The sequence below is a fragment of the Pteronotus mesoamericanus genome, unplaced genomic scaffold (genome assembly GCF_021234165.1).
Source record: "Pteronotus mesoamericanus isolate MK-2021 breed Mesoamerican mustached bat unplaced genomic scaffold, CSHL_Meso_final contig_73, whole genome shotgun sequence".
In the NCBI taxonomy this organism is placed as follows: domain Eukaryota; kingdom Metazoa; phylum Chordata; class Mammalia; order Chiroptera; family Mormoopidae; genus Pteronotus; species Pteronotus mesoamericanus.
In genome coordinates, this window is record NW_026555245.1 from 28,242,367 (window position 1) to 28,261,037 (window position 18,671).

Below are 18,671 nucleotides of genomic sequence, written 5' to 3' on the forward strand. Positions count from 1 at the left end.
AGCTTTATTTAATATTACCACAACATTAATTTTACTCCATTAATTTATGTCATTTCTCCTTTATTTCAAACTCAGATTGCCAAAACTAATGCACTGACGGTGATGCCCAATTCTTGTTTTAATGAAAGCCTTATAAACAAAATCATAAACAACCTCATTAACTAAGAACACTTTTAAGAACAGACATTGACCAGCTTGGATTCACTTTTTAAAGAGTCCATAAACAAAACCTTTCTGATTTTGGTATAATAGAGTTTTTCCAAAGAGAGAGTATATCATGAGGTGATCACTTTGGGTGGCATTGACAAGGCACTAGAAAATACTGAATCACATAATGATGAAAGTATGTTATTTCAGTTCCTTTAAGTCCAGGGGAGAGTCTCCACTGAGTCATTAGTACCATTCTAACATTTGCCTTTTTCCCTTTGTAACAAAGTTCTGATCTTTGTTAGGCAACAGCATCTTCACAGAATTTAAGAACATGGTTTTTGCTCATAGTCACTTTACCTTTATGCAAATACATTGATTTTTAATTTTTATCACTTTTTTAATCCTCACCTGAGGATATTTTTTTTAACTGATTTTAGGGAGAAAGAAGGGGCAGGGGAGAGGAAAGTTGGTGGGGGCAGAGGGAGAGGGAGAGAGAGAGGGAGAGGGAGAGTGAGAGCGAGAGCGAGAGAGATTGATCAGCTGCTTCCTGTATAGGCCTAGACCTGGGATTGAATCCACAACCTTTTGGTGTATAGGATGATGCTCCAACTGAGTTTCTGGCTGGGGGCACGATTCTTTTCCAAATGTATTGCTTTTTCACTTACAGTAGTGAGACACAATGTCTCTTTTAAGCACATTTAAGTTAAAAAATTAGTCTATTTTACATAAAAATATTTAATAATTAATAATAGAGTTATATAAGGATATAGGACCATGAAGGATGCATACAAATGCAATTTTGGTGTAAGCTGATTTGCATTCAACTTCAGAAGAAAAAGATACAATCACACAAAAGTGAAAATTGAAGGCTATTAAATTTATATTATTCTATGTCTTCCAGGACATACTAGGTACCACAATTACTACCATTTCCTGATAGCTTATCATGTATATGGTATTAATGCTCTATATACAGTAGTATAATTTTCCAAAGCAAGGTAAAAGCAATGTACCTTTAGTTTAATAAAATTTAGGGGAGTGGATCTTTGAATACCAAGTATTTCAAGGTAGATTCAAGTAAAAAAATCTTGATTTCTACTGCAATGATAACAAAAGGAGGGAGAAAAAGTATGTCTTCCCAGGGTAACTGTGTTTGTTTCTGAAAATATGCACACAAGGTGGAGGAGAATGGGGGAAGTTAAGAAGAAAGGATCACAAAGTATTTGCAAACAAAATAACCTTCTGAAAAAATGTCCAATGTTAAATGAACATGTAGAAGCTCCCTCCTAGAAGCTGTGTAAAGTACTCATGATTTTTGGAAACTACAAGAAACATTTTCAGTGGAGAATTCTGAGATCATAATCATAGATTTTCCTCCTTGACAGATTCTAAGTGCCTACTATTGAACTGTCGTTGCTTGACTGGTAAGTATAATTCTTAGACAAACAATATAATACAATAGTTTTCTAATTTACATCAAAAGTGGACAATATGGAATACCTGTATTTTGAAGGGAAAAAAAAATGAAGCTGTAATGTCAAAGTATACAAAAAAATCATTCTAAGAACATTCGCTATGCTTAGTTTTCATGATCTTTCATTTAGAAATTATCTTGCTGCCAACTCTTTTTTACCTCTTGAGGTAACAGGCCTACCCCGCCTTACAAAAAAAGTCCCTTTAGAAAGCGGTAAAGTTAAACATTAATTCTTAGTAGACAAAGTGGAGGAACATCTTTGCACAAATCAAATGCATTCCAGAATACTCGTTGCTGACATGAAACAACACACCAGGGCTGCTGAAAGCAGGTGATGATAGTTTTGACATTCCCACACTTAGGCCAAAAAAAAAAAAGCCTATTTACTCCTGTCTCCCTGCAGGCATCCTTTCAACTGCTCCATTCACTCTGACAGGAGATCTGAAGAAAGATTCTAAATCACTGCAAAGCATTTATCCTCAGACAATAAGCTAGCTGACCAGATCGAACAGAACATTTCAGAGCAGGGACACGCTTTCTTTACCTCTCCTAATCTATCAAAATCTGCTTTATCAAGATTCTTAAAAACAAAACAAAAAAACACCAAAAACTCCCCTTAAGCTTGTTTTATTCTTCATAACTTTTAATCTTTCTATGCTTCCAACTCAATCTTTGTTTTGATATATGAATTGTACTGAGTGGCTGTACCTCACTGCTACTATGGCTGTTACATATCAGTTAGTGCTGAAGTTTAACACATAATCATCATCTTTTTGGAGTGGTCACAAAAACCACCAGAAACGTGTGGTATTCTCCATTGTGATATAATTGCACACTCAATTATATGGAACCAACTGTGGTCAATCCACTGTTTTTAGAGTTGTACATGACATGAACATTATAATGTTCATGTCTTCAATCTCTTTACTCTAACGTTTTTCCTTCACTACACAGAACTCTTGTTATTTCCAGAAAAAATAATACAGGAAGCATAAGCTTTTGTCACATCTTTCCAATGCTGATGAATTTATATTCTTTTCCTCTCAATCTTTTTCTTTGTTTCATGTGCTTCAATTTTGTTAATTAAAAGAAATTCAGGAGGGGAGTTTTCTGTTAAGTGTTTTTATATTCCTACAGTAGCATTCCACTGTTCCTTTTTTTGCATTTAGTATGCAGTCTGCAGCTAGCTAACTTAAGCAAGGTAATACAATGAAATTAATCATGATCTATAATTCAATCATACATTCAACAAAAATGTATAGAGTCTCTATTAGCCAGACACAATGACAGCAGCTAAGGATTTAAAAATATTTAAAATACTGTATTATGTGTAGTTTCCCAGGGCTCCCATAACAGAATGTCACAAACTAGACAAATTTATAACAACAGAAACTTACTCTTTCAAAGTTCTGGGGGCCAGAAGTCTGAAATCAAGATGCAGAGCCAAGCTCTGTCTGAAGACCTTAAGAGAAAAATCCTTCCTTGCTTCTATCCAGCAGCTAGTGGTCCCAGCAGTTTTTTCTCCTCATCTTTACATGGATAAGGCCCACTGTAATACAGTATGATCTCACCTTAACTATTCTATCTGCAAAGACCCTATTTCCAAATAAGGTCAGTCTGAGATTCCTGGTGGACATGAATTTGGGGGATGCTGTTCAGACTAGTACAGATACCCACCAAGCTGTTCTCTTTGGGACACTCTCTCATATTTACTCAAACTTTAATTTGGTTGGTTAACTTTTCTCTCTACACCATGGTGTCCTTCATAAAAATCTTTGCTAGTTAAAACTTACAAAAGAGGACAGCTCAGCTTCCAGTGGCCTACCTGGCATACCTTCATGAGGGCAGACCATTAAGCAATGACTAAGGAGCTGGATGTGTCACTGGGAAAATAAAGTGGATTTTGTTACATTGAGTACCTTGGTGTGCAATTACTGCTTAAGGGGAGTATCTCCCAAGTTGCCACCTGTAATCACAGAATTCTTTTATTTAAAAAAAAACTAGATACAAGTTTTGAGATAACATAACCTTTTACTGATGAGATGAACAAGAGGAAATGCACATGTTCATTACCTAATTAAGGGTGGACTCAGCAGGACAAAGGGTTCCCATTCATGCTCAGAGTTCAAATCAAGACTTTTCAGGCTTATGAATATAAATAATTTCTATTATGACTCTTCCATCTGAACACATTTCAACTCTGACTACTCTAAAGAATAACATAATATTACTGCATTAATAGCATCTCTGAAAAACATACAGACAGGAAGGATACCTCTCTCTGTACAACGATGCTTGTCATCTTCTGCTTCACAAGGAGACCATGGGAGAGCATCAGTAAAAACTCAAGTGTAACGTGAAGAATTTTGAGCTTTTCATAATAATGTCGTCCAAAGTTCCTCTCATTGTAACTATGGACACCACATGTTCAGTTAGACATGATGAAAAACAATTTTAAATCATAAGCCTTGAACAATACAGCTTTCCCCCAATAAAAAGAACAAACAAAAAATATGTCTGCTTCTTTATTCGTGCACCATGAAACTTATTCTTTATTCACTTCAATTTTGCATTCACAGAAAAGTACTGTAATAAAATATCTGTACACTACTTCTGTTACAAATATAGATAATATTTAAAGTGACTTTATATATTCTAATGTAGGAGTTTCACGCTCTAAAATGGGAATGAACACATGATAATTTCTCACCAGTTGTCTCAATAAACAGCTCCATCTGTTTCCCTTAGTCTTAAACTATTGTATTATAAGATGTTAATATAAAGCAATGAAATGAAGTTATGTTAATCTGCTTAATTTTTCTATCAATTTTCTAATGGCATACAACCAAAATAATTACTAACACATTGCTTTTTTCCCTGTCATTAAGATTAATACTAACTGAAAACCAACTGCACAGCGCGCTGACACGTTTTTAGTGTTGCATCAGTTAAAACCAGCACTAAAGGTTCTGAGCGCTTTCTACGCTCCTGCACAGTTAGCACAGCTGCTTTCTAGAGAAACGACAGTAAAGGCAGGGTGGCATCATCATTTTACTTGTAGCATCCCAGAAATAATTCTAACAGGTCGAAAGTGAAAATGAACATGAAGGTGTGCATTAAAAGCTTTCTTCACAAACTTAGGGACATTGCTTTAGATACCTGCTTTCCATACCATACTAAAAACCCACTCTAGGAAGAAAACATAGGTGTATATTAAAGGTGGGAGATGCAACTTTTTATAATAGTCAAAAATTTTAAACACTGAGTATTTTTAAAGATTTTCAATAAATTTTTTTTAGGTTAGTAATAAGGAGGCGGTGGTGGATTGACAAAATTAAGACATTTTTTATAAAACTTGACATTTTCTTCTTTATTTTATATTTTCATTTTCACCCTAACTTAACTGAAGCCATTTCTCTTTAGGTTGGCTTTAGAATTATTTTTTCTTCCTCTACTAACCAGTTTAGCACATAATTTTTCCCCATTAACTATAAAATGCCAGGTAGCTTCATGAAGAAAGAATAATTTAACCACACAAACAGTTCTACCTTTGAGTTTACGTTCACAATGTGCAAGGAGAGAGGGAAAAATGACACTAGGCTGTCAGAAAATCATTTCCATATGAGTGTCATAAACGCAACTGGTATTTTTCCCCTACAGTTTTGAGGAGCAGAATGAACACAACACTGGAAGTCACCACAAGACCAGTCCCTTTCTCTTTACAGTGTGACATGTCAGGGGGAGCAGAGGGGGCTGGTTGAACTGGCTCAATTCCCACAGCCACTTCAGGAGAGAACCATCAGCGTGACAGTGCCTTTTGTCCGCTTAAGGATGGCAACAGCTTCTTCGTGGGTCACCCCTTCCAGGCTCTGCCCATTGACAGCAATGATCTGATCACCCCTTTTTAGACGCCCATCTTCGGAGGCTGCTCCCTGCAATTATAAAGTAGGCTTGTTTATTTCTCAAAAAATGCTGCACAACAGAAAAAGATCTAAACAAGAGCTTAAATTGCTTTGCATGTGCATGCACATGGCTCTCAGGGCTCCATGGGTGCTCCGCAGCCATTAAGCAATGATGAACATACACAAAGGAGGTCTTTCTCCTAAATGATTTTAGCAATGAAATTCCTATTTGAGAGAGAATTTAGCAGTCAATAGATTAGCTGAATGGTTTTTTGGCTGCTCAGCATAGCAGGTGGGAACCCAAATTAATAAAGAATATTTGGGTATTTGCCTAGTGAAATGATTTTGTAGAATCCAGGATTTCTGATCCTATAAACAAGACCTACAGAAAGGAAACAAAGGATTAGATAGGAACAAAAGCAGTTTTACAGGCCAAGGGCATGAGGACCATGAAGCCCAAGGTTTGCAGAAGTAAAACCTCACATGTATGTTGACAAGGGTGGGGCATGGCACAAATCCTGAAAATTCTAACACAAATTCTTTCTGTGATTTCTTAAAGGCAGCTCAGGCTTGTTGCTCTTTTACTTCCCAAGGGGGTAGATGGAGTCTTCATGTTTTTTGTGGGCCCTAATGATCAAGTTTAAACACAGACATTGCTGTTTAAAAAAGAATCCCATCCAAAGGCATGATGATGGTAGGCAATCATGCAATTAAATATAAGATTAAAATACAAAAAAGTTAATGAGAAATCCATAATGATGAAGTTCTTAAAATATGTTCTAACCAGCATGCCTTAAATAAATTGTTCCAAGGCTGAGGAAATGACTGCATGACTTTTCTATTCATTGGCAAATGCTGTTTGTATTTTTGGACCTACGAGTGGCTTCTAAAAATCTCATAAATTAAGGCTATAGCTTGATTGCTGTAGATACGGTACTTTAAATTGGTTACAAATAATATTATTTTCAAAACAGAATGAAACCTTCATTGGTAGGCACTTTACAGAACCATAGCACTAATCTCAAGCCCCTGTATCAAATCTTTTAATAGGTTGGATGTATTTTATTCCTTAGGACTGTAAAATTTTGAGATTCTGGATTTTCTACCTCAGGAAATTTTGTCCAATTTTGTAGTTCCTCAAAAATGCCTTAACAACACATTAACAATAGATATATGGCTTTAAATTATTCTAATAGCTTCACCAATGTTGCAATAACTTCATTCTTATTCTAAACATTCTTAACATAGAATAGGTTACTATATAATTGTAACTATATACTAATTGTTTTCCTTTTTTAAAATTAAATCCCTTGATTGCAAATGCTGGTTTACTGTAGGTGACAGAGCTTCTGGATACTCTTCAAATTATTTTAGTTAGTATTTTTCTCTTTTACTCAATGACATTAAACTGTAAAATAAATGTCCAATTAGTTAATTTGTATATTCATTTTATGTACTTTTCTGTTCCTGTTTTATATTTTACAACAAAAAACACAAAGAAAAAGAAATGCCAGCACTTTCTAACACACATATTTAAAATGTCCTATTTTCAAAAGACATTCAATCATATGCTACTCATTTTTAAAATAATAAAATCAGGTATTACTGTCTACAGTTCATTAATATTTTTATGCATATTGTCAAGAGTTCCCATGGAATCTCAATTTGAGCCTATTTTCCTTTAAACATAACTAAACCTCAAATTGGACAAAAATATTTAATGAGCTGTTCCTGAAGGGAGCTCCAGAAGAGAATGATCAACTGTTAACCAGTTGGTGTTACCTCAGGCCATAAACTAATAAGCCAGCTGCTGACCACTATTAATGAATGTTTAGGGGGAAGAGGGAGGTTAAAATTTGCAATCTTACCTTCGCAAATACTGTTTTAACATAAATGGGTAAGTCTCCATGAGGGCTGCCATATCCTCCCACTATGCTGAAGCCCAAGCCATCTGGTCCTCGGTCTAGTGTAATAGACTTACACTGAGGAGGTCTATAGCAAAAGGAAGAGAAAAAGAGTTTTTGGATTTAAAAAATATATCCATATGTACAACTGTGAATGAGCAAGTTAAGGATTTTCTAACACTTTACCTAGTACGAGTATCAACGTCTGTGTTACTGACAATGGGTATATTATGGGTCTTTGGCATGCTTAAATTGTTAGTCAGTGTACACTGTGATCAGTATTTTATATTTACATAATCTAATGAAATTCTACTTAACACCCTAATTCTATTACTCATTTAGGGTTCTCTTAAACTAACATAATCACAGCATGTGTTCACTGCATGGAGAAGCCCCATTCTTTCCCCAATTTATTTAGAGTGGGAGCGCGACAGTGCAGAGGGCCGCCATGGAACAGCTCATGCACATCAGCTCTCCCACACCTGGAGGGGAAAACCAGTCATAAATACTGTAAAAGTGGCATCAAATTATTTAAAAATTTTAATATGCTCCTTTCTTCTCTTCTTTCTATGTTCTAATTCTTTTGTACTCAAGTGCTGGATACTTGTGATTTTTTTTAATAAAAAAAATGATCAACGAGTAGGAAATGTTGGAGAGATCTGACTTGCTCCATGTCACACTGGGTAGAGACATCAAGACTAAAGTGTGCTCCCAAAAAACTCAGAGCTGAAAGTATGGAATGGGTAGTGGCATGTCTATCTATCTTTGATAAACTGAATCCATGCCAATAATGTTTCTAAATTATTTCATAGTTTAGAAACACCTGATTTTAATATTTCATACCTCATCTCTTACTATTTCACCTTAATGTGAGCAGTAGGGACATGCAAACCAAAATATATGAGCTCACCCTAAATCATCCTGAAATATACTGCTTGACGTCAACCCAGAGAAAGAAAGACTGGAACTGGCTGGCTCCTGCTGATGACCTGTGACCACGCTCACATCTCCTCCAGCAACCACCTGTGCACAGGAAAAATATAAAGAGAAAACCACATGTTCATGTAACTGGGGAAACATCAGTAATTTTTCTTCAAAAAGAGCATTTGGATTAAAACATGTATTTTATTGTCCACTTAATCATTTCTGTTAACATAATATACAGCCAAAGAGAAAGAAATTTCACAAGGTCCAGTGGCCTCCTCAACTGGCAATAAAAATATTCTACTAGTTCAATTTATCAAGTTCTCTGATGGTTTTCAGACATGGTCTCACATGCAATTAATTTTTAAAGATCTTTAGAATACAAGTCACTCACACCACTTAAATTCCAGCAATTGATCATTTACTGTTTGGAGCTTGTATTTTTTTCCCCCTTCAAGTGTGAAATAACTGCATTGGGATAAATGTGACAGAATGTGTTTCTTATCTACTCTCTTGGAACTCTCAAAGTAATCACTTATGTTCAAGGGAAATATTAAATGAAAAAATAGCAGGAGATTTAAGAATTTTTACTAGTTTAACATCAAAGCTCATGTGTCTTCAAGCTACCTGTATTCTGAATAGCGCTTGGGAGAAAAATCTTACCTGCATTTCAATGGAGCCAGAGGTATTTTTCAGTAAGTTAACTGCTTGGGTGTGAGTCATCCCCTCAGTGGATGTGCCAGCAATAGTGACAATCCTATCCCCAACCTGCAAGGAGAGAAAGAAACAGCCATCTGCTAAAGCAGCCATGGAGAGAGGGACATTGAAAACTGAATAATCATTTCCTTTTCTACCTTGCTTATCACATATATAGCGCTATCAGCAATGGAAATCTACCCAAGGAAACCACAAATTCCCATGAAGCAACAATAGTAAAAAGAAGTTACACATAATGACTTAGTTCTATAGTCTCTAGGGGGGAGGGGAAAAATCATTCTTCATTTCTCCTGGGTAAGACACTGCTTTCTACTAAAAGAGGACACCTGATGTCATTTGGAAACCAGAATTTCTCTAGACATTATTATTATACACATTATATGTGACTCTAAGTCAGGGGTGTGCAAACCAAGGTCCAAAGGCCAAGTCTGGTCCACTGCTTCTTTTGGTGAATAAAGTCTGCTATGCTTATTTGGTTGCATTCATGGGGCAGAGCTAAGTAGTTGTAACAGAGAACCATATGTCCAGAAAACAGTCACCATTTGGTCTATCACAGAAAAGTTTTCCTATCCCTGTGCTGTGTAACAATCAATTTTTAAGTGTCAGTCATATGTTTAGATATCAAAGGAGACTGAACTATTCCCAATTTAGAGACTATTTAAACTAAGTGAAATAAGCTAGTCAGAGAAAGACAAATACCATATGATTTCACTCATATGTGGAATCTAATGAACTGAACTAACAAGCAACATAAAGACAAACCCATAGATAGAGAACAGGATGACAGCTACTGATAGCGGGGGAAGTCAGGGGGTGGCGCGATCGAACAAAAAGGAAAAAGGACTCGTGGACATGGATAACAGTGTGGGGATTGCAGGATGAGGGGCATATAAGAGGGTTAAATGGTAATGGAAAAATATGATACAAATTTTAAAAAATAAACTAAGAAATGGCTATGTTTTGAGATCAATTTGATATGAGGTCACACAGATTTTATTTTCTAGAAAACTAGTTAGTTTCTTGTTAGCATAAATTCTACCATAGTGTTCTATATTTGAATAATCCCTCAACTTTGAAGCAAGTTTTGCATAGTTTAAAAATTTATGTTACATTTACAGGGTGGAGCAAAACAAGTTTTACGGTTTTGAGTATATGAAACACAATTTATTCTTGTATTATTATTTATTAATCATTGCACTATTTATTTGTATTACAACTGTAAACCTATTTTTGTCCATGCCTATATGTTGAACGTCTGCAAAATTGATAATCCAGTGCAACATACATAATCATTTTCAACTTCATAAAGTTAAATCAGCATTTAAACAAATAAAAAATGGGTAAAAATTTTTTTCACCTCATACTGTTGTTCTGAAACACTTGCTGTTTTCTTTTAACTTCTACTACAGAGTTTCAAACGAGTAATAACAAAAGGGAACAACAGTGAATCTTCTCATTTCATTTGCTTGTAAATCTGCATACAACAGCAAATTCTCCTCTCTTCTAAAAGTTTTCACCTTTTACTCAAAGCAAGCCATACTGTGGCTGGATTAGCTGATTTAAAAGCAGATAAAAACATTTAAAACGATCTGCAACATGTGGTCTGATTCAAAAGGTCGATCAAAGTTTGCCAAATCTGCTAGGGCTACCAGGGAATTATTTAAACTTACTCTGAGTTTCTGGGTCTGGGCTGCCACTCCATTCGGGTGCATCATTGCAATAAATATAGGAACATCGCCAAGTGGGCTGCCCACTCCTCCAGCAATGCTGATTCCCAATGAATCAGAAGGCCCCTGCCATGGAAGAGAGAGATTTTGGTCAATGTGGTATTTTTCATTGACTTTTGGTTTCTTTGGCACAATATTCTGTAGTTATCTCTGACCCCCTAGGTGTGAGGGTGGAAAATGACACTCAAAAAATTGCATTATTTTATTTGACACAGGTCTTTAGTGTGATGTAGGAAAATAAGCATCTATAGAAGAAATCATACACGTTAAGTGCAAACCTTGTTATGGGACTGATGAACAGCAGGTAAGCTGATAAAGTGAAAAGGGCATAATTTTTAAAATCGGAGGGACCTGTGTTCAAAGCCAGGAACCCCCACTTATAAACACTGGGACCTGGAACAAGCCCATTCCACCCAGTGAATCACTAGGTCTTCACTGATCTAGTGGAGATTACAGTGCCTCTCACAGAGCACTGCAGTGAGCATTAAATGAGATGGTGGCAGCACGGAGTGTCTACACGAGAGGACAGCTCACAGTAAAGGCTCAGTAAGTTGTAGTTGCTTTTACTGCCTCTGTTGTGCACAGCTGTCAGCGTAATCTGCCTCAGGAAAACAGGAAGTATCTGTCAAAGGCAAAGACTTACTTATTAGTATGAGGTCGGGCATACTTTGTGTGGGGCTGAGCTGATGCAATTCTTGACAATGCAGAACATGACAACAATGACTTTTCAAACAAGGTACTATAGTCAGAAAATCCAGCAAAGACTGCATTGTGCTATTCTTACTGTGTTTCATACATAATTTTTCAGATGGAACTAGAAAAAAGTAAGATGGCTTATAGAAAAACAAGTATGCAGATGCCTCTAAAGTCAACGCAGTTTGCATTGTTTTCTTTTCCCCAAGTCCCCAAGTTACCTTTTTTATTTCAACTGTTCTTAATCCCTGTATTTCAGATGCTACTATAAAGATGAAAAAGATAAAATATGGTTATTAAAGCATTTTGTATATTCATTTAAATTTTAGTCAATGTCTGGAGCTGGATGGGACTAAATGGCATACCCAAAATTTTTTGAAAGGGTTCTCACAGTGACTAGTACACATGATTACATCTGTCCCCCAGAAGAACCCTTTATTTCTCCAGTTGGAAAAATGCACACACCATCCCATGTCGTCCTTCTAATTTTAAACATGATTATATAAGTGTATAATCCACTCTGAGTGAGACAAAGGACAGAATGTGTTTTGGATAGAAAGACACATGTGCACAGCTGAGAGGAATAAAGTCATGGGTGCATTAAAAAGAATTCATGGACGTAAGTGCCTAAATTTCTAGAATATTAGTCATATTGCAAACAGAGAATGCCATATGGTTAGTTTCTTCAATTTGAACAACTTTCAACGGATGCTTCAAGCCAAAAAACTCTCTGCAACATGATTTCATGTAATTAAAACACAGGAGGATCATATTAATTTTCTCAATCAGAATTTTTGCGACCCTCATGGAAAAAAGACTTTGCTTAATGACCTCTTCTGATTTACTGATGTTACATTAAACAGAGAAAGGGAAAAAAATCAAATATAACCAATAGTCTTAGTAATAAAAAATTACAGAATCGTGATTCTAATGTGTGGTGTATCTTTCAGGGTAAACATGCAGTGAAAGGCAGCGATAGGCACAGCTTCACGTTGTTCAGGATTTTTGCCAACACATATCTTTCTACCAATATTAGTATATGGAATGATTTGGAGGGAAAGAGAGCTCAGAGGTAAATTAAAACAGGGAAGACAATCTGTGTTGAAGGCCAAAATTCAAACCAGTAAATCACAGTTAAATATCAAACCAGTCTTACATGCATTCTTCTTTGAGCTACTTTCCAGTGACTCAGATGCACTGGATCCAGAAAGCGGAAAAGTGAACGATGACAGGCTGCATTCGCTCATCTACGAATACAAAACAATTACTTTAGATCATACCCCTTAAATGCCACATATTTCAGAATTCAATTATTTTCATGCATTTAGAGATGAATACCTATTACTTAATACTGGCATTTGATAATTTGACAGACACTTAAAACAGTTTCTACTGATTTTTTTAAGGAAGAATTTGCAGCAACCTAAATAAACTGAAGCTAACAGGATGGATGAAACTGATTCTAAGGTACCTAAAGACTTAGTGGATTTTCACAATCTAATTCAAGGAAATCCTCTCTAAATTTAAACTGATGTTTATACATAGATAGGGACTTAAAAACAGTAGAATTGGGACCAGTCACCAGGAAACTGATGGCGATCATTAAGAGGTGAATAAGGGGTCTTCAAGGACAGGTTGATGAAAATGGGCTTTTATCTTCAGAAGACAAGACTGAGGAGGGCTTGTCAAGAGACTTGAACTGTAGTAACATTGTATTTTTTAATACATGTGGCGAGCATCTGCAGTTTACCTACATGGGATTTTTTTCAGTTGAATACTGATTGATAAGTGATTGTTATAATGTGCTTTAAAAATACATTATCTTGGTAGGCATTCATACATTAATTGCTATGAGATTATGAAAAGAGTATGTCAGAAAATTCATTACGTTCCTTCAAATTCTTACAAACTACTCAAGAACTACACCTTGCTTACCTGTTCACTTTCAGTTCTTGTTCTTCTTCCCTTTCGCAAACTCTGTATCCCACTCTGCCAGGCTGCCAGAGAGCCAGGCCTGTGTCCACGGCCCTGGACAGACCCACAGTCAAAACTACTTTTGAGTTCCTTTTGGCATGTGGACTGTATTACCCCTGATGAATCCCACAGGTACCCACCTGGCTGCTCTGAGAGGGCCTCCTTTCTGAATGGAATGGTCCAGCTTTGATTCTTCCTACTTCCAAGGTTACTGTACCTAGGGAACACTGGGGGAGCAGTTGTTTCATGGAAATGTTTAAATAAAATGCCACAGTCATCTTTAGCAGCACATTTCATCCTTCAAAACTGAGTTTTTAAAAGGCATATTCCTTTTGGCACTTCCATAGGCAAGGATACCCCCAATGTTTTGTAGAAAGAGTTTTATTAAAACAAAACTAGCCAAAATAGTAACAACAAACAGCAAGAGCAACATCAAGTGTCAGTCTTATGAATAACTTCATAATTTACATGGATACTCTTTCTGACAGGTAAGAAGAACATGAAAATTGGGCAATTATTTCAGGAAACACACTGATTTAGGTAGGCAAAATGAACTAAATAACTCAGGTTTAAAAAACAAAACAGAAACAATAAAACAACTTGTTTTGTTCTTAACAGCAGAGACACGCAGATATATGAGTAAACTTTCTATTGTTACACTGTACCCAAATAAACAATAGTTAAATTTAAAGCCATTCTGCTATCAACACAAAACAAGGACTGAAGGCGCTATGTAGTCTCATGTGGAAATAGCACAAGGAGGTGTTTGAGATGTTGGGCTTCGACAGTCAGACTCTTTTAAATCACACTATGTGATTTACTAGCTGGATGGTCTTAATAGATGACTAGGTTGATAAATTTAGTCTGGGCATTTTTAAGATAGAGACCATTACAGGTTGTTGTGATGCGATAATCCCAAATATAATGTTTATGACAGTGTCTAGTGCAAAGGAGCACTTCCATAACTACTGGGCACTGATATTATGCTGCTTCTGATAGGGGTTACAAGAGATGTTTTACTTTCAAACATGTTGATCATGAATCAAATTTTGAAAGGTCAAAACTGGACATGCAAAATCCATAAATTGTTTTGGTTTCTTTGTTTGTTTTGGGGCGGGGGAGTAGAAATTTAATTAAACCCTTCTTGGACCCATTATATTTCTAGCTTATATAACTGCAGAGATTAACACATTCTATACATTAATTAGTTAATGTATAAATTTATAATTCATCTATTTATAGTATATCTCTTGTAAAAACTCAAGGGTATCTATTATTATAAAAACTTTTAAAGTCAATTTTTCTGTTATAAAAGCAATTCATCCTCAATAGAAACATCTGAAAATAAAATGAAGGAAAACCAAAGATTCCATGGTTCCAGTGATCCTTTTGTAATTATTGTTAAAGGACTTATAAGATTTTATTTTACACAGATGTTTCTACACTGTGAATACAATTTTGTTTCACATTCTCTGCTACTGTTTTTTCATATTAGTTATCATAATTTTCCTGAGCATGATTTTAAACAGATGTTTGCCATTCACCTTTGCTATATTTACCAAAATCTGTGCAGTAACGTCGACTTCCAGTTTTCCTATTACAAATAACATTACAGTGAACCTTGTGTGCAGCATGAAGATTTTGTGTATTGGAGATTATTTATCAGAGAAATATGGTTTCTTGCTTATATCTCACTTGAGAGAACATTCTAAATAAAGAGGAGTCAGTGCTTATTTCACTGTGATAGCTCAATGTCAAATTTCCCTGCTTTATATTATGGCACACAATCATTTTTAGCATTGGGTTTTTACCTTTAGCAAAGCAGCAACAGCTTCCTGAGTGGCATTACGAACATCTTCTCCATTCACCATTAATATCTGATCTCCCTGCATCAGTCTTCCATCAGCATCTGCAATTCCTCCTTTGACAATGTCTGACACAAACACTCCAGTGTCATTTCTGCAAACGTAATTTGAACATAATTTTGATTTTCAACATTATTACTTTTTCTCTACTGTAACTCAATGTTTAATAAAAAACTGACTTTCTTAACTAAAATGTTTACCCTATTTTTATGACTTCACAAGATTTATTGCTTTTAAAGCAACACTGGGGCAATATTATTAGAATTATTTTTTGTGGTAAATAATAGCTTATGTCTACACTATGTGTTACCTCAAAAATTTAAAAAATGGAACTTATGACCCAGTGATTCCACTTCTGGGAAGTTATCCGAAGAAACCTAAAACAGTAATTTGAAAGAATATATGCATCCTTATGTTCATTGAAGTGTCATTTACAACTGCCAAGATTTGGAAGCAGCCGAAGTGTCTATTAGAAGATGACTGGACAAAACAGCTGTGGTGCATTTACACAATGGAATATTACTCGGCTGTAAAAAAAGAAGAAAATTTTACCCTTTGTGACAGCAAGGATGGACTTGGAGAACATTATGCTAAGTGAAATAAGCCAGTCAAAGAACGATAAATACCATAGGATTTCACTTATATGTAGAATCTAATGAACAAAATGAACAAGCAGCAAAATAGAGACAAATTCATAGATAAGAGAGCAGGTTGACACCTATCAGTGGCAGGGGGAGGGTTGGGTGGGGGACTGGGGGAACTGAGCAACAAAGAAATAAAAGAGAAAAAACTCACAGACATGGACAACAGTGCGATGACTGCCAGGGGACTGGTATGTGACCTTAAAAGGAATAGCTTATGTCTTACATTTCAGATGATTAAACTTATCTTTCATAAGCATATTTATTTAACAATTATATACTGTGAACAGAAGTGGCTACTATTATAATCATTATATGGGTCATACGGCTACCAAATGGGAAAAATGAGATGTAAGAGTCAGTCCTTGGAAGTTAAATCTGTTGTTCTTTCTACACCATAATTAAGCCTTAAATGGGTATTGACCTGTGCCCATAAAAATATGTTGCTATTATCATCAACACCATTAACATTATTGAAAGTGAATAGCAAGTGTGTATTTCAAACAAAACCATTTATTACCCAAAACTTAAGTACCTCCTTGCTGTGCTGTCTTTTATTTTAAATCATTACAAATCTAATTTCCAATCAAGAGAAAATTTATGCATAATGAACAAATGCGAATCTATTTCCAATCTTTCATTCAAAAAACTATAAATAAACCAACAACTTCTTGTTGAGACACAAAGGTAACTGTAATTAGCAATGTTTAGTGAAAGGTGAATTTTGTCACTTCTTGCTGAGGTGGTGACCTCAACCTCAAGCCATTTCACCATATGATCATCTGCTTTCTCATCTTTAGAATAAAAGTGTTAGAGCTTAATATATTATATATTTGTTAATATTTCCTATACATATATATAAATAAACTTGATACTGAATTTACGTATATTCACCAACCTACCATGCCTACTTCTATCTTTACACAGCTTGTTCCTTTCTGAGGACATGCTCTGTTCAAGCTGATCCTTCCCTAGAATGTTCCCCATTCCCTTCCACGAACCAACCATCATTTATCACTTTTCGCTTCAACCTAGGCACCTCTTTTTAAAGAAGTTTTCCAAACCTACTTTCCTTAAATAGGATTGTTTGGTCCATTTCTCCTTTGCTTCCATGGATCCCTACAATACATTTCTGTCACTCACCAACAGGTTCCTTTGTTGCAAGGACAGACTTAATTCTCATGTACCAAACTGTGAGTTTTCTGGGTCAGGAACCATGTTTTACTCGTATTTAACTCTGTTTCCCAGAGCCTAATATGTTTCCCAGCATACAACAGATACTCAAAAGTAACAAATGGCTTTCTGTCTGGTACCTTCAAAAGCTCTCAAAATACTGGCTGTAAAGGTTCAAAACCAATTTGTCTCTTGATGTTCCATACTGACTGCGCTGACAATAGCTACTTACAGAACACTAGCTGTTGGTAAACATCTACTGCTGCTAGTATTCTTTAAAAGACCTTAAATTCATTAATTTCCAAAAGGTCATTGGGTGTGCCCTTTTCAGTCTTACCTTTTACCAACAATACTTAACCCCAGGCCTTTTCCGGGCTTCTTCTGCAGCTCAACAGTGAGGGTGTCACACACATCCTCCTCTTTGTACGGGGCCTCATCCCTGTAGAGTGTCAGGCGCACTCTTTGTGGTGTCTGTCTTAGGACATTTATTGCTTCATCATGAGTGGCCTTTCTCAAGTCAATTCCATTCACCTGTACAGAAGTAGGACACAGAACTAGGCGAGTTAATGGAAATGAAGAAAGTGGGGGTCAGGTGGGAGGGATGGAGAAAAAAAAGAAACATAATAGGACCACCCTCCCCAGAGCAGCCTTTTCTTTGTTAGCTGTGAAGGTCAAACCCATGGCATTTGTACCTCTAAAATCTGATCTCCGGCCCAGAGTCTTCCATCTTTACATGCTGCTCCTTCTTCATAAACTTCATGGATAATAATGGCACCCTAAGGACCCAGAAAATCATACTTATATTTTATTCCATTTTCCCTAGGAATGATGAGCAGAAATGAAGCCAAAACACTCTGCCCTTTTTAGGCAGTGATAACGGTTATACACTCACTAGATCAAAATATGACTAACATCAAAATTCAAAAACAAATAATATAATTTTTGCTAGAAAGGCTCAAAGAAGCTTATACTTCTTCCTAATAATAGAGAGGCTTAAAAATGATAAAATATATAAATTACACACATATATTATAGATATACATCATCTTTCGTGTCACATATGAAATGAGGAAGCATTTTTGACATTTAGAAAATTTTGCCTATAAATTATTCATAGACTCCTCTCAATATAGGTCTAACCTAACCATACGAAGTCACTAAAAAGGAAATTAAAGTACAGCAAGGACTAGTGAACTGATAGAAATATTTTGAACCTAAAGGTCGAAATTACAAGCTGTATCACAGAACCTTCTTTTGTTTTCGTTTTCTTTTTAAATTGAATTTATTAGGGCAACATTGATTAATAAAATTATATAGGTTTCAGGTGTACATTTATGATACATTATCTGTATATTGCATGGTGTGTTTACCACCCCAAGTCAACAGAAAATTACTGAGTCAGAATTGGCTTGCTCAAAATAAAAATCCAAGAACCCACCCAGTTAAATATTTGCCCTGTAAATTAAAACAAGAATTGTATATTTTTGCAAACCTTTGTATGTCATTTAATAAAACTGACAGAAAGCT

General features: G+C 35.7%; 1 protein-coding gene across 15 annotated transcripts in view; it reads right to left on the minus strand.

Annotated features, from left to right (window-relative positions):
• Positions 1 to 4,145: 4,145 nt before the first annotated feature.
• The window catches only part of MPDZ (multiple PDZ domain crumbs cell polarity complex component), a 172,634-nt gene continuing 158,108 nt past the window's right edge, over positions 4,146 to 18,671 (minus strand). For 7 of the 15 annotated variants that reach the window (XM_054583162.1, XM_054583158.1, XM_054583151.1 and 4 more), the window contains 12 exons: positions 17,837 to 17,920; positions 17,482 to 17,675; positions 15,277 to 15,424; positions 13,606 to 13,692; positions 13,427 to 13,519; positions 12,648 to 12,738; positions 11,713 to 11,756; positions 10,742 to 10,864; positions 9,018 to 9,122; positions 8,341 to 8,453; positions 7,395 to 7,518; positions 4,146 to 5,556 (listed from right to left, as the gene is read on the minus strand). In XM_054583162.1, coding sequence (XP_054439137.1) covers positions 5,410 to 5,556; positions 7,395 to 7,518; positions 8,341 to 8,453; positions 9,018 to 9,122; positions 10,742 to 10,864; positions 11,713 to 11,756; positions 12,648 to 12,738; positions 13,427 to 13,519; positions 13,606 to 13,692; positions 15,277 to 15,424; positions 17,482 to 17,675; positions 17,837 to 17,920 — 1,353 coding nt within the window. In that variant the 3' untranslated portion in view covers positions 4,146 to 5,409. Of the gene's footprint in view, positions 5,557 to 7,394; positions 7,519 to 8,340; positions 8,454 to 9,017; positions 9,123 to 10,741; positions 10,865 to 11,712; positions 11,757 to 12,647; positions 12,739 to 13,426; positions 13,520 to 13,605; positions 13,693 to 15,276; positions 15,425 to 15,720; positions 16,172 to 17,481; positions 17,676 to 17,836; positions 17,921 to 18,671 lie in introns of those variants that run through there. The other 8 variants (XM_054583164.1, XM_054583160.1, XM_054583155.1 and 5 more) reach the window with 3 other exon arrangements.